We start from the raw sequence: 14,710 nt of genomic DNA on the forward strand, positions 1-14,710 counted from the left end.
ACTAAAAATTCAGTCATTTTTCATCTGCAATTTAAATTTTACTGAACATCCTATACTTTTATTTGCTAAACCTGGTAAACCTCAATGTAAGGGATTTTCCTCCCCTTTATTTCTATGTCACCAAATCAATAATAATACCTTCAATGCATTCATTGGTGAATGATGATGAGCAGGCTAGCAAGCAGAGGGAGGGACAAGGACCACAACCTCTGGCTGCTGACCAATCTTTCCTTACTGCCAGGGTCTCCAGCATTGAGGATGATACTCTTCTTTAAAGGTATCCTTTTCTCTTCCCTTTTCAGCTAGGGCTGATTTGCCATCAGAACCTAAGTCAAATATTTAACTCTGCAACCATTTCTTTAAGTATTCTATTTGCTGAATAAGTGTCATTACAAGGAGGGCAAATTAGGGGGGATGAGTAGTAATGGTGATGGCCTTAACATTTATTGAGTACTTGGTAAGTCCTGGGAATGGAACTAGGTGCTTGGCATACCTCAACTTGATTAGTACCCCCATGAGAGGACACTATCACCCCATCTGACAGACAAGAAAATTGAGGCTTAGTGAAGTCGAGCACCTTGCCTGAGATCACATTGTTAGAAAGTAGAGGAGCAGGAGAATGAAACCTCCAGAGGACACTTGGCAATGACAGGAGGCATTTTTAGGCATCATGGCTGGAGAAGGAGGGATGGAGCAGCTGGCATCTAGTGGGTAGAGGACAGGGATGCTGCTAGACACTACAAAGAGCATAACAACCCTTACAACAAAGGATTATCCAACCCCAAATGTCTGAGGTTGAAAACCCCTGCTATAGAAAGAAGGCAGGAGAAGAGAGTGGAAGGAGCTCAAGTTCCTTCTTCCACCCCAGGGCAACGTAGCACGTGGTGGGCTTGTATCCACTTTAGCCTTTGGGTTGTGAAAACAGGGCTGTGAGAGGTCAGAATGGCAAGGGGAAGACTGACATTCTACCCTCTGGTTGCTTACCACGGTTGAGGATTTCTTGACAATTTGTCTTGCCTTCTCTAGTGTAAATTTCCATGCCTTCTATAAGAGAAAAGTTAGATAATATTAAAACTTCTTTCCTAAAGTAAAAATTTTCAAGCCCATAAGTTTGCAATAATAAATTATTCCATACATTTATGATAAAATAATTCACAAGAAAGCAAATTCATGTCAATAGGCACCTTTATTAAGGACTTTAGTCTGTACCAGATGCTGTGCTAAGTTCTTTGCAAACATTATCTTTCTCAATCTTCGCAGCAGCCTCGAGAGATAGGACTATTTTATAGATAAGGAAATTGAGATGCAGGAAAGCTAAGAAACTGGCTCAAGGTTGAATAACTAGAGTCTGGCAGGGAGGCAGTCTGAACCTCTGCTGCCTACAGCTGTGCTACACTGATCTCTCTGGGTAACCTGTTCTTGTGTCTAACAGCCCCACCAGCCTGCTCCAGTGTCCTGTGCCTCAGCACTGAAGAATGGCTATCCAGCTCACGCTCATCTCTCACTCACCTCCCCGTTTCCTGGCTCAATATCCTCAGTCCTCTTCCAACCATTTCCAGAGCATCTTTCAAGTATGTATACATTGCAAGTATAAACAGTTAGCTCATTATTACCAATAATGTTTGCTATGAAAAACTCTAAGGACCACTGTGTTTGTGTACTTGCAGAGGGTTGGGACAAAAGTAACCCAGGAGTGGGTTGGGACTGGGGAGGGTTGGCTCCAACACTGCTTCTCAGAGTTTTTATTCCCTACTCAGTGCACACATACCAGAACTGCTTGTCCCTCGTTGGCCTGCTGCCTGTTAGTCCTAGAGTAATCCCCCTGATAAATAATTGAAAGATACATTGGGAAACTGCTTTTTAATTGTCTTAAAAAAATTATTTATTGCTTCCTTTTAGTTTAGTAGAATCCATTGTGACATAATTATGCAAGCATCGAGTATATTTTATTCTAGTTAGGATCCCAGTCTTATGGATGTACATGATGGTGGAATTCACTGTGATGTTTTCATATATGTACATAGGAAAATTATGTCAGATTCATTCCACTGTCTTTCCTTTTCACTTTTAAGCATTACTTGTATCTCCCCCAAATAAGTAGGGAAGCTGGGATTTGGGGTGAATGCTCTAGTTGTCACTTCAGGTAAGCTGAGAATGTTGTCCCTGTACTTTGCACACATCAACTTGATTAGTCCTCTCATCAGAGGATATTTTCCAACCAGCACAGTAGTGTTTCAATGTTCTTAGATGCATACCCTGTACTAGGGCATCCTGGCAACCAAGTTCACCTAGAGAGTGTCTGGATGTAGGAATGGGGCTTTTGAGATAGAGGGTCATCAAGAGAAGGTCTCTTGGGAGATGTTGGCCTATGCTGCTAATGGTGTTTAGGACTCAGGTCTTTAACTCTTGTCTGTTTCTCGTCCTTTGAGCTTTCTTTCTCTGCTCTGGAGCTATGGTGCTCTGATAACATCATCCATGTTGAATGAAAATGTCAGAGGAGTGTTAGGGTTTGGACATGAGGTGTTTCCCCTACAGCTCCTGTGTTAATGCAGAAATGTTTGGAGGTAAAATGATTAGAGACATAACTTAATCAGCAAATTCAAGTTTGAATAGACTAACTGGATGTGACTGTGGGTAGGTGGTGCATGACTAGACAAGGTAGGTCATTGGAGATGTGCCATGGAAGGGCTCATATTCCCTGCAGCCCTTTCCCCTTTCTCTCATGCTTCTTGGTTGCTGTGAATAGAGCTGCACTGCTCCACCATGCCCTTCTGCCATGATGTTCTGCCTCATCTTGGGCTCAGAGCAATGGAGTCAGCCCATCATGGACTGAACCTTTGAAATTGGGAGGCAAAATGAACTTTTCTTCTTCTAAGTTCTTGTCAGGTATTTTGGTCACAGAAATGAAAAGAAGACTAAAATAAAGAAAGGGGTGACTGCCTAGTGTGAGATGGAGTTGGAGAGACTCTTCCAGAAGGAGATTCTTGAAAGAGGGCCTCAGAGTCAGCCTCAGCTCATCCTCCATAGCAGGCTCTGAAATCATCTCAAATTATATTCCTTTTGTTCAAGCTCAAAGGAGCAGGTCAAAGGCAGCAGGTTGGCTGATAGCCAGAAATGTACAGGAATACTGTGAGAATAGAAGGTATTCTCTCCAGGGGAGCTGGTTGCCAGGATGCCTTGGGACAGGGTTTATATTTTTAGAACATTAAAACACTGCTGTGCCAGTTGGTGAACAGCTGTGTCCCTGAGTTCCTGAGTGTCCCCCACCATTTCCCTGACTACCCAACTTCTTCCTAGGACTCCCTAACCTCTTTGTGATGGTTCAACTAAGGGGTCAGTATGATGATACCACACACTGGGTGGCTCTAGGCTGGGTTCCAACACAACACCCAGCGTCCTTTCTGATCTCTTGGCAGCAGGTATGAAAAAAATTCATGACAATCCTCACTTTTAAAACTTGGATGTCTTTAACAGAAAGTCTGTTTTAGGGGTTGGCCCCATTCAAAAACCTATCTTATCCAATTACTTTGACTTTCTGGAAATTCTCCTGTTGTATAAAGTAAGCCTCTTTGACATGGACTGTGTAACAGAGACCAGATAAAGAGTTAATTTCTCTTTTTGGCTACTTTTGTTAGGCTCCAGCTCATTCCCCACATATGGGATCTTGAAGGGTGGTGTTCATTCATCTTTATTATGTGCTCTTGCCTTTCTGTCTCAAAAGGTTCCCTTGCATTCTAACGCCCCACTTAAACATCTAGTGTCCAGTATGATCCCGATATATATATAGTAGGTGCTCAATTTATATGTAAATAAAAAGTGAAAGAAAACATATATGCTATTACCTCAATTAAGGAAAACAGGCCACCAGATTTTATACATCTAGGAAGAACAACAACAACAAACTTGCAAAGGAATGTGTCATACAAATTTTGGGTGATAATTTTTTCCTTTTTGTTCTTTTCTGTGTTTTCTAAATTTTCAAGAATGAACACCATTTCAAAGAATGAACACTTTGGTCTATATGAAAGGAAGACCTTTTTTTTTTTTTTTTTTGAATAACCAAATTATATATTTTCTCTTTATAATATCTTTAACAAACACGATGTTTAAAACACTAGTCACTTGGAGCTTCTTTGGAAGCTCTTGTACCTATGACTTCTATAATGTTGCACTTCTGTTTCCCCTAATTGTTCTTACACTATTTTTAAAATACAAGTGCTATTTCTTCTAAAAAATTTCTAATCCTGGGGAATTCCTCTACCCTCTCCTTTCTTTTGCCCTGTATTTTATTTTATTTTATTTTTTTTATTGTAAACAAATGGGATACATGTTGTTTCTCTGTTTGTACATGGCGTAAAGGCATACCATTTGTGTAATCATAAATTTACATAGAGTAATGTTGTGTGATTCATTCTGTTATTTTTTCCCTTCCCCCCACCCCTCCCACCCCTCTTTACCCTCTATACAGTACTTCCTTCCTCCATACTTGCCCCCCTCCCTAACCCTAACTCTAACCCTAACACTAACCCTTCCCTCCCCCCCATTATGTGTCATCCTCCACTTATTAGCGATATCATTCGTCCTTTGGCTTTTTGAGATTGGCTTATCTCACTTAGCATGATATTCTCCAATTTCATCCATTTGCCTGCAAATGCCATAATTTTATCATTCTTTATGGCTGAGTAATATTACATTGTATATATATACCACAGTTTCTTTATCCACTCATCAATTGAAGGGCATCTAGGTTGGTTCCACAGTCTGGCTATTGTGAATTGAGCAGCTGTGAACATTGATGTGGCTGTATCTCTGTAGTAAGCTGATTTTAAGTCCTTTGGGTATAGGCCAAGGAGTGGGATAGCTGGGTCAAATGGAGGGTCCATTCCAAGTTTTCTCAGGAATCTCCACACTGCTTTCCAGAGTGGCTGCACTAATTTGCAGCCCCACCAGCAATGTATGAGTGTACCTTTCTCCCCACATCCTCGCCAACACCTGTTGTTGCTCGTATTCTTGATAATCGCCATTCTATTTGGGGTGAGATGGAATCTTAGGGTGGTTTTGATTTGCATTTCTCTTATTACTAGAGATGTTGAACATTTTTCCATATGTTTGTTGATTGCTTGTAGATCTTCTTCTATGAAGTGTCTATTCATTTCCTTAGCCCATTTGTCGATTGGATTATTTGAATTCTTGGAGTAGAGTTTTTTGAGTTCTTTATAGATTCTGGAGATTAGTGCTCTATCTGAAGTATGATTGGCAAAGATATTCTCCCACTCTGTAGGCTCTTTCTTCGCATTGCTGATAGTTTCCTTTGCTGAGAGAAAGCTTTTTAGTTTGAATCTATCCCAGTGGTTGATTCTAGCTTTTATTTCTTGTGCTATGGGAGTCCTGTTAAGGAAGTCTGATCCTAGACCAACAAGGTGAAGATTTGGACCTACTTTTTCTTCTATAATCTGCAGGGTCTCTGGTCTGATTCCGAGGTGAAAGGAAGACCTTTAGAGTAGAGGAAGGGGATTAGGAGGAGGAAGGAGGGAAAGGAAGAGGGTGATACTGGGAACCCAAATGGAGAAAACTATGTTACTTGCATTTATGAATATGTCAAAATGAACCCCATTATCATGTGTAACTATCATGCATTAAAAATAAAGAAGAGAAAAAATACTTTTGACTTTACCCACGTGGCTTTTATTTCTTATTGATAAATAAAATTATATGCCTACAGCACAGATGTACCAGTGAAGGCCCTGGAGATGCCGTGGTGAAGGGCACAGACACCACTGTCCTCCCTAAACTTCTCGTCTGCCAGGAGACTGTCCTTGAGCAAGCACAGAAAATAGAAGTGGGATGACACCAAGAGAGGACCTCAGTATCATCTTCCTTATAGAGGCTGCCTGGATCCCTTTGAAAGAATACATTTGATTTTAACCAGCTCAGTTCTCTGGGGCTCAATGTTTGTTAGGCAATGAAGACAAATCATAAAAACACATCAGGGCAAGAACCACCCTGGAGGCCTTCACCTATCCTTAGTGCCAGGGTGTGATGGGCTCCATCTGTGGTGGTCCTCCTGATAAGTAGCAGACGGACAAGAGCCATTGGGACATGAGGTTAAGGGGATGATTCTATAAATTGAGATATAAGTCAGACCTCCATACATTTTCTCTTAAAAAAAAAAGTAATTTATCCTAAAAGCAATTTACCTAAGGCCACTCTGGCCCTGCTCTGGCTTAAATCAATGGGATATGCTACATCTCTCGGCAAACAACCTGATATCTGTGCAGCTATTCTCAGGGTCAAGGAATGGTGGTTCAAAGATTCCTTCCTGCCTATGAGGAGAATACAGGTTACTCGGAAGGGGGACTTCTGTGACCTTTATATAGACCAAAGACTCCATGGCTCAGGAGGACAGGATAACCAAAAACAAAGCCCATGTGAAATCTGTAAGAACAAGTTCCAGTTAGAACCAGAGAGCCTGGGTCAGAGCAAACTAGAGTTCCTTTTAATCTTTAGCATGTCTTTATAATAAGTAAAATTCTGCTCTGGCCAATGGGTTTCACTAGGGTACCTATCGGAAAGACCATGCATAGTAGGTACTTAAAAATCTGAGGCAATCTTACTGTCAGTCAAGAGTGGAGAGGTCCTACCTGGGCAGCACTCTCTAGAAACTTCCCATAGAATCCCCAATAAAACTGGGGAACAAAGGGGAACCAGATTGCTCTCGCCTCTTAAAGACAGCCCACCCTCTCCCTTGAGGGTGTTTTCCTTTCTCTTCTAATAAACTCTACTATACTTCTGTCACATTTCATGTCATTTCTCCTGAGAGAGCACAAATACCAAGAGATGCAACATAACCCCTGAATTACCCTGGTAACATTCCTCGGAGGCTGAGGGCAGATTGGTACATGTGGGGGAGGTGTGGGGAGCAGGGGCTGGAGCTGCAGGGAAACATAGGTCTTTGCGAAGGGGGAGTCAAAGCATCCAGGAACAGGAACGGCGTCCTGGACCCAGATGGGGATCCCAACTCACCCATGTAGTGAGTTCCCACTTACATATTCCAATTACAATGACCAGAAGGAAAATCTAGATTTCTCTGAAAATTACAGAAGGTCAGAACTAACAAACTAGAAAATTTAAAGCATTTCTGCAAGATGTAGTTTGGGTAACACTAAAGTGAAGCAAAGAGGGAGTGGCTAGGTTTTCAACACATTGGGGGGGGGTAAGTGTGTCACCATTAGGGGGCCCAAGGAGGTCTCTGCAGAGACAGAGGAGATGGCTACTGAAATCTTCCAGGCTTTAGACATTTGCAGGAAAGAATTTAAGGACACACCACATGTTCACTTTATTAGAAAGTGAAAGGCAGAGATTCATATGCTCAGAATAGAATGAGGGCTATCTCCAGAGTGAGAAAGAGTGCTTTTGGGGTCTCAGTTTCCTCTTTTAAAGGAAACTTTGTAAGGGGTGGGAATGGGAGGGTATGCGGGAATGGCATCAGCCTGGTGATCACAAGATGATTGACAATGGCCTGGCCGCTCTCAGTGATTTTGGTTGACATAGTGGTCTCTACTATCTAATCAAAAGACAATGGTGGGAATGTACTCCATATTATAGGTTTCTATTTATTTATTTATCTTTTAATTTTTTTTTACAGATTGCACTTTGATTCATTGCACACAAATGGAGTACATCACTTCGTTTCTATAGTTGCACACGATGTAGATTCATACCATTTGTGTAATCATACATGTACATAGGGTAATGACGTCCATCTTATTCCACCATTTTTCATATCCCCCTCCCTTTCATTTCCTTCTACATAATCTAAAGTTCCCCCATTCTTCTCTCCCTCCCACCCCCTCCACCCCCATTATATATCATTCTCCACTTATCAGGGAAAACATTTGGCCTTTGGATTTTTGGGCTCGGCTTATTTCACTTAGCATGATATTCTCCAATTCCATCCATTTATTTGCAAATGCCATAATATTATTCTTCTTTATGGCTAATAGTATTCCATTGTGTATGTATACCAGAGTTTCTTTATCCATTCATCTGTTGAAGGACATCTAGGTTGGTTCCACAATCTAGCTATTGGGAACTGAGTTGCTATAAATATTGATGTGGCTGTGTTACTATAGTTTGCTGATTTTAAGTCCTTTGGGTATAAACTGAGGAGTGGGATAACTGGGTCAAAAGGTGGGTCCATTCCAAGTTTTCTGAGGATTCTCCACACTGCTTTCCAGAGTGGCTGCATCAATTTGCAACTCCACCAGCAATGTAAAACTGTGCCTTTTCCCCCATATCCACACCAACATATATTATTGTTTGTGTTCTTGATGATAGCCATTCTAATTGGAGTAAGATGAAATCTTAGAGTTGCTTTAATTTGCATTTCTGTAATTACTAGAGATGTGGAACACTTTTTCATATATTTATTAATCACCTTTGTGTCTTCTTCTGTAAAGTGTCTGTCCAGTTCCTTGGTTCGTTTATTGATTGGGTTCTTTGTATTTTTGGTGTAAAGTTTTGTAAGTTCTTTATAAATTTTGGAGATAAGTTCTCTATCTGAAGTGCATGTGGAAAAGATTTTCTCCCATTCTGTAGGCTCTCTCTTCATGTTCTTGAATGTATCCTTTGCTGAGGAAAAACTTTTTAGTTTGAGTCCATCCAATTTATTGATTCTTGCTTTGATTTCTTGTGCTTTGGGAGTCTTGTTGAGGAAGTCTGATCCTAAGCCAACATGATGAAGATTCGGGCCTACTTTGTCTTCTATTAGTTGCAGGGTCTCTGGTCTAATTCCTGTCTTTGATCCATTTTGAGTTGAGTTTGTGCAGGGTGAGAGATAGAGGTTTAATTTCATCTTACTGCATATGGATTTCCAGTTTCCCAGCACCTTTTGTTGAACAGGCTATCTTTTCTCCATTGTATGTTTTTGGCTCCTTTGTCTAGTATGAGGTGACTATTTACGTGGTTTTGTCTCTGTATCTTCTATTCTGTACCATTGGTCTGCCTGTCTATTTTGGTGACAATATCATGCCGTTTTGTTTTTTTTTTGTTTAAACTATTGCTCTGTAGTTTAAAGTCTAGTATTGGGTGATACCTCCTGCTTCACTTTTTCTACTCAGGATTGTTTTGGCTATTCGAGGTCTCTTGTTCTTCCAGTTGAAGTTCATGATTGATTTCTCTGTTTCTATGAGGAATGTCATTGGGATTTTAATTGGAATTGCATTGAATCTGTATAGCGCCTTTGGTAGAATGGCCATTTTGACAATGTTCTGCCTATCCAAGAACATGGGAGATCTTTCCATCTTCGAAGGTTTTCTTCAATTTCTTTCTTTAATATTCTCTAGTTTTCATTGTAGATGTCTTTCACCTCTTTTGTTAGATTAATTTCCATGTATTTCATTTTTTTTCGAGGCTACTATGAATGGAGTGGTTTTCCTAATTTCTCTTTCAGAGGATTCATCACTTATGAATAGAAACGCATTAGATTTATGAGTGTTGATTTTATATCCTGCTACTTTGCTGAATTCATTTAATAGTTCTAGAAGAAGTTTTTTGGATCTTCTAAATATAGGATCATGTCATCAGCAAATAGTGACAGCTTTAGTTCTTCTTTTCCTATTTGTATCCCTTTATTTTCTTTGGTCTGTCTAATTGCTCTGACAAGTGTTTTAAGGACAATGTTGAATAGAAATGGTGAAAGAGGGCATCCCTGTCTTGCTGCAGTTTTTAGAGGGAATGCTTTCAGTTTTCTCCATTAAGAATGATGTTGGCTGTGAACTTAGCATAGATGGCCTTTACAATGTTGAGGTATGTTCCTACTATTCTTATTTTTTCTAGTGTTTTAAGCATGAAGGCATGCTGTGTTTTATTAAACACTTTCTCAGCATCTATTGAAATAATCATGTGATTCTTAACTTTAAGTCTATTGATGTGATGAATTACATTTATTGATTTCTGAATGTTGAACCAATCTTGCATCCCTAGGATAAATCCCACTTGATCGTGGTGCACTATCTTTTTAATGTATTTTTGTATGTGATTTGTCAGTATTTTGTTAAGGATTTTTGTATCTATGTTCATCAGGGATATTGGTCTAAAGTTTTCTTTCCTTGATGCATCTTTGGTTTTGGTATCAGAGTGATACTAGCCTCATAGAATGAATTTGGAAGGGTTCCCTCCTTTTCTATTTCCTGGAATACTTTGAGGAGTATTGGTATCAGTTCTTCTTTAAAGGTCTTGTAGAATTTGGCTGAGAATCTATCTGGTCCTGAGCTTTTCTTGGTTGGTATGCTTTTGATGGCTTCTTCTATTTCAGTGCTTGAAATTGATCTGTTTAGATTGTGTACGTCTTCCTGATTCAGTTTGAGAGGATCATATGTCTCTAAAAATTTGTCAATGTCTTCGATATTTTCTATTTTGTTGGAGTATACATTTTCAAAGTAGCTTCTAATTATGTTACATATTTTAATGGTGTCTGTTGTGATCTTTCCTTTTTCATCATAAATTCTAGTAATTTGAGTTTTCTCTCTCTTTCTCTTTGTTAGTTTGGCTTGGGGTTTATCAATTTTGTTGACTTTTTCGAAGAACCAACTTTTTGTTTTGTCAGTTTTTTGAATTGTTTCTCTTGTTTCAATTTCATTGATTTCAGCTCTGGTTTTAATTATTTCCTGTGTTCTACTATTTTTGGTGTTGATCTAGTCTTCTTTTTCTAGGGCTTTGAGATGTAATGTTAGGTCATTTAGTTGTTGACTTTTTATTTTTTAATGTATGAGCTCAATGCAATGAGCTTTCCTCTTAGTACTGCTTTCATAGTGTCCCAGAGATTTTGATATGTCATTGTTTTCATTTACCTCTAAGAATTTATTTATTTCTTCCCTGATGTCTTCTGTTATCATTGCATCATTCAATAGCATATTATTTAGTCTCCAGGTGGATCAATATTTTTTGTTTGTTATTTTATCATTCATTTCTAGTTGCATTCCATTATGGTCTGATAGGATACAGGGTAGTATCTCTATTTTTTTTTTTTTTTTTTGGTATTTACTAATGACTTCTTTGTGGCATAGCATATGGTCTATTTTGGAGAAGGATCCGTGAGCTGATGAGAAGAAAGTATATTCGCTCAATGATGGATGAAATATTCTATAAATATCCATTAAGTCTATATCATTGATTGTATTATTTAGTTCTATAGTTTCTTTGTTCAGTTTTTGTTTGGAGAATCTATCCAGTGGTGAAAGCAGTGTGTTAAAGTCCCCCACTATTAATGTGTTTTGGTCTATTTGATTCTTAAAATTGAGAAGGATTTGTTTGATATACATAGATGCTCCTTTGTTTGGGACATAAATATTTAAAATTGTTATATCTTGATGTTTTATGCTTCCCTTAAGCAGTATGCAATGTCCTTCTTTATCCCTTCTGACTTAGGGTTGAAGTCCACTTTATCTGATATGAGGATGGAGACTCCTGCTTTTTACTGGGTCAATGTGCATGGTATGTTTTTCCCCATCCTTTCACCTTTAGTCTGTGGATATCTTTTTCTATGAGATGAGTCTCTTGAAGGCAGCATATTTTTGGGTCTTTCTTTTTAATTCAATCTGTCAGTCTTCATCTTTTTATTATTGAGTTTAGGCCATTGACATTCAGGGTTATTATTGAGATATGATTTGTATTCCTGGTCATTTTGGCTTATTTTTGGTTTTTTATTTGTCCTTTGATTGGCTTTTCCTTTAGGGTAGTTCCTCCCATTGCTGACTTGTTTTGTTGTTTTTCACTTCCTCCTCACAAAATATTTTGCTGAGAATGTTCTACAGGGCAGGATTTCTATTTGTAAATTCTTTTAACTTTTGTTTATCATGGAAAGATTTTATTTCATTGTCAAATCTGAAGGTTAGTTTTGCTGGGTGTAGGATTCTTGGTTGGCATCCGTGTTTTTTCAGAGCTTGAAATATATCGTTCCAGGCCTTTCTTGCTTTTAGAGTCTGGGCTGAGAAATCTGCTGATATCCATATTGGTTTCCCCTTATATGTAATCTGATGCTTTTATCTTGCAGCCTTTAAAGTCCTATCTTTATTTTGTATGAGAGGTATTTCATTATAATGTGTCTTGGATCTGTTGTAATTTTGTGTACCTGGTGTTCTGTAAGCCTCTTGTATTTGATTTTCCAGTTCATTTTTCAGGTTTGGGAAATTTTCTGATATCATTTCATTGAACAGGTTGTTCATGCCTTTGGTTTGTATCTCTGTGCCTTCTCAACTCCAATAATTCTTAAATTCAGTCTTTTCATGATATCCCATAATTCTTGGAGGTTCCATTCATGACTTCTTAACATCTTCTCAGTTTGTTCAACTTTATTTTCAGGATTAAATATTTTGTCTTCGATGTCTGACAGTCTATCATCCATGAGGTCTATTCTGTTGGTGATGCTTTCTATTGAGTTTTTAATTTGGTTTATCATTTCTTTCATTTCAAGTATTTCCATTTTTTTTTTTTCAGAATCTATCTCTTTATTGAAGTTTTCTTTTGCTTCCTGCATTTGCTCTTTTAACTGGTCATGCATTGCCTGCATTTGCTCTCTTATCTTGTCTTTTACTTCACAGAACATTTTAATTATGCAGATTATAAACTCTTTTCCCATCATTTCTACTGCCGTGCTGTCATTGGATTCTATCACAATAGCATCTTGGTTTGTTAGGGTCACTTTCTTCCCCTGTTTTTGCATATTGTTTCTATATATTCCCCTCTAGCAGTGAAGATCAGAGGTACCGAAGTTCCCCCGACTGCAGGCTTATTATGAACCTGCAGTTTTCCACTACCTCTCCTTTGAAGGGGAGATCAATACCAGTCGTACCCAATACAGAGAAAATGCAGCCCTGAACCACATAGCCCCTATAAAGACTTTAACATTATTAAAATAAACAGGATCAGTTCGATTACTACTTACAGTATTTCTAGTTGTGAACAAGAGGATGGGAAAGGGTGTAGGATGTAAGTGAGTAAATAGACATACCTGTCAAAGGGCCTCCAGCCTCCTGTAGGTGTCTGAGGAAGGGAGCCACCCTTCCAATGATGATGGCCACACCCTCAGGAATAATTCAAAATGCCTGCACCAGCCTCCAAAGAAGCTGGGGAGCCCCAGTGAGGGTGCGCTGAGTCAGCACGCAGGCAGGTGCAGCATCCCTCAGCAGTAAGGGAGCAAGCAGGCAGGCTTAGCTACCGGCCTCCTTCCTTGGTGTGGGTGCAGGCTGGGGGCTCAGTGCTCAGTGCCAGTCTGTCGGAGGTGGGGGGTGTCCCTCAGTGACAGTGTCAGACTTTGGTATGGGAGGCGGGTGGGCTCAGCGCTGGCATCCAACCTCCCATGTTATAGTTTTCTTAAGCTATCATATTTCCCTTTGCTTATCTATTCTAAAAATATATGTGTTAGCACATTGCATGGGCTAATTAACAGTGTACGGGGTGACTCTCCTACCAGAGCAAATTTACAGCAGAATTTAAGATTTACAGTTTTCTTAAGGATCTGAGAAACAGGCCTGGGAAGAAAAGAAGAGGAACTTCAGCAGAATGCTTTCAGATCAATGCTTTTTCTTCCTTTTGTCCCCTTCCGACCCATCCTTTATTTCTTTTCTGTCCTACCTCAGGGGAAGGGTCCTGTTAGCATTCCTAAGACTGGAGATGCACATAGAGGGATGTGGGGTGCACGTCTCCATGGTGCAGAGATGTAGAGGAAGTCTCAGACCCAGAGTCTGCTGCAGCCAGACAACTGTGGCACTTACCACTGGCCCTCAGCAGAGGCTGTCCCTGGTATTCTGGAAGGCAATAGTAATAAACTTCTCTTGCAGTGGTTTCTATGTAAGATTGAGAAAGTGGCAGTTGACTTTATCTAGCAATGAAGTAGGCAGTGTAGGGAAGCACCAGGGCCACCCTTGGCCCCACTCCTGCTCATCACTTAAAGCTAGAAAGGGCTCCTGCCTGGCTGACTTGAAGCTGTGGCAGTAGCTTAGACAAGGACCCTCAAGAAGCTCATGGCCTTGAAGTGGGGGAGGCTGGGTGAGGAAATCAGTGATCAGATTCCAGGTGTAGAATAGCAGTGGGCAGGTGCTGGGATGACTATTTACCTCATGTTGGGGGCTTGGGAAAGCTTCTTAGAGGTCCTGCAGCTTAAGCTGGGCTTTTGCTCACCTCTCATCAGCCCCAGAAATTGCACATCCTTCCTGTTTTAGAGCAGCCTGCACTCAGATGCTGGGCAGCTCACTTAAGATCATTCAGCTAGTGGCAAGTCTGGTCAGGAGTGAAGCCCAGAGCTTTCAGTCATCAAAGGCTATGCACTTTCTCCCTCTTCTATTGTAATCTCAGTAACAAAAATGGAGTTTCTGGACTTTGAAACTGAGGGCAGATCCTGGATTCAGAGGCACCCACAGGAGGCACCCCGCTGAATAATTTTCCAGCTGCAACACTGATATCTTATATCCTCCCTGTCTCTGAAGCTCCTAGGAGCAGGTACTCAGTGCTGTCATTTTAGGGTCTCAGTGGTACAATGCCCAGGTTAGGGAGACCAGGACCTGCAAACCTGAATTCACAGATTATTAAAATGAAGATGACTAAATGGAGACCAGGAAAAGGCTCTTGTTTTCAAACATTTCCTCATCCTGTCAATCTTTCTACTTCCAGGGCAGCATGACCAGTACCAAAATAAGGAGTAGTACTATTCTCA

General features: G+C 40.0%; 1 protein-coding gene across 2 annotated transcripts in view; it reads right to left on the reverse strand.

The window, feature by feature from the left end:
* AOAH (acyloxyacyl hydrolase) overlaps nucleotides 1–14,710 on the reverse strand; it is a 225,359-nt gene that overhangs the window by 124,058 nt on the left and 86,591 nt on the right. For both annotated transcript variants that reach the window (XM_079151170.1, XM_079151171.1), the window contains exon 5: nucleotides 985–1,044. In XM_079151170.1, coding sequence (XP_079007296.1) covers nucleotides 985–1,044 — 60 coding nt within the window. The remainder of the gene's footprint in view (nucleotides 1–984; nucleotides 1,045–14,710) is intronic.

Source organism: Sciurus vulgaris (genome assembly GCF_902686455.1).
Source record: "Sciurus vulgaris genome assembly, chromosome: 8".
Taxonomy (NCBI): Eukaryota; Metazoa; Chordata; class Mammalia; order Rodentia; family Sciuridae; genus Sciurus; species Sciurus vulgaris.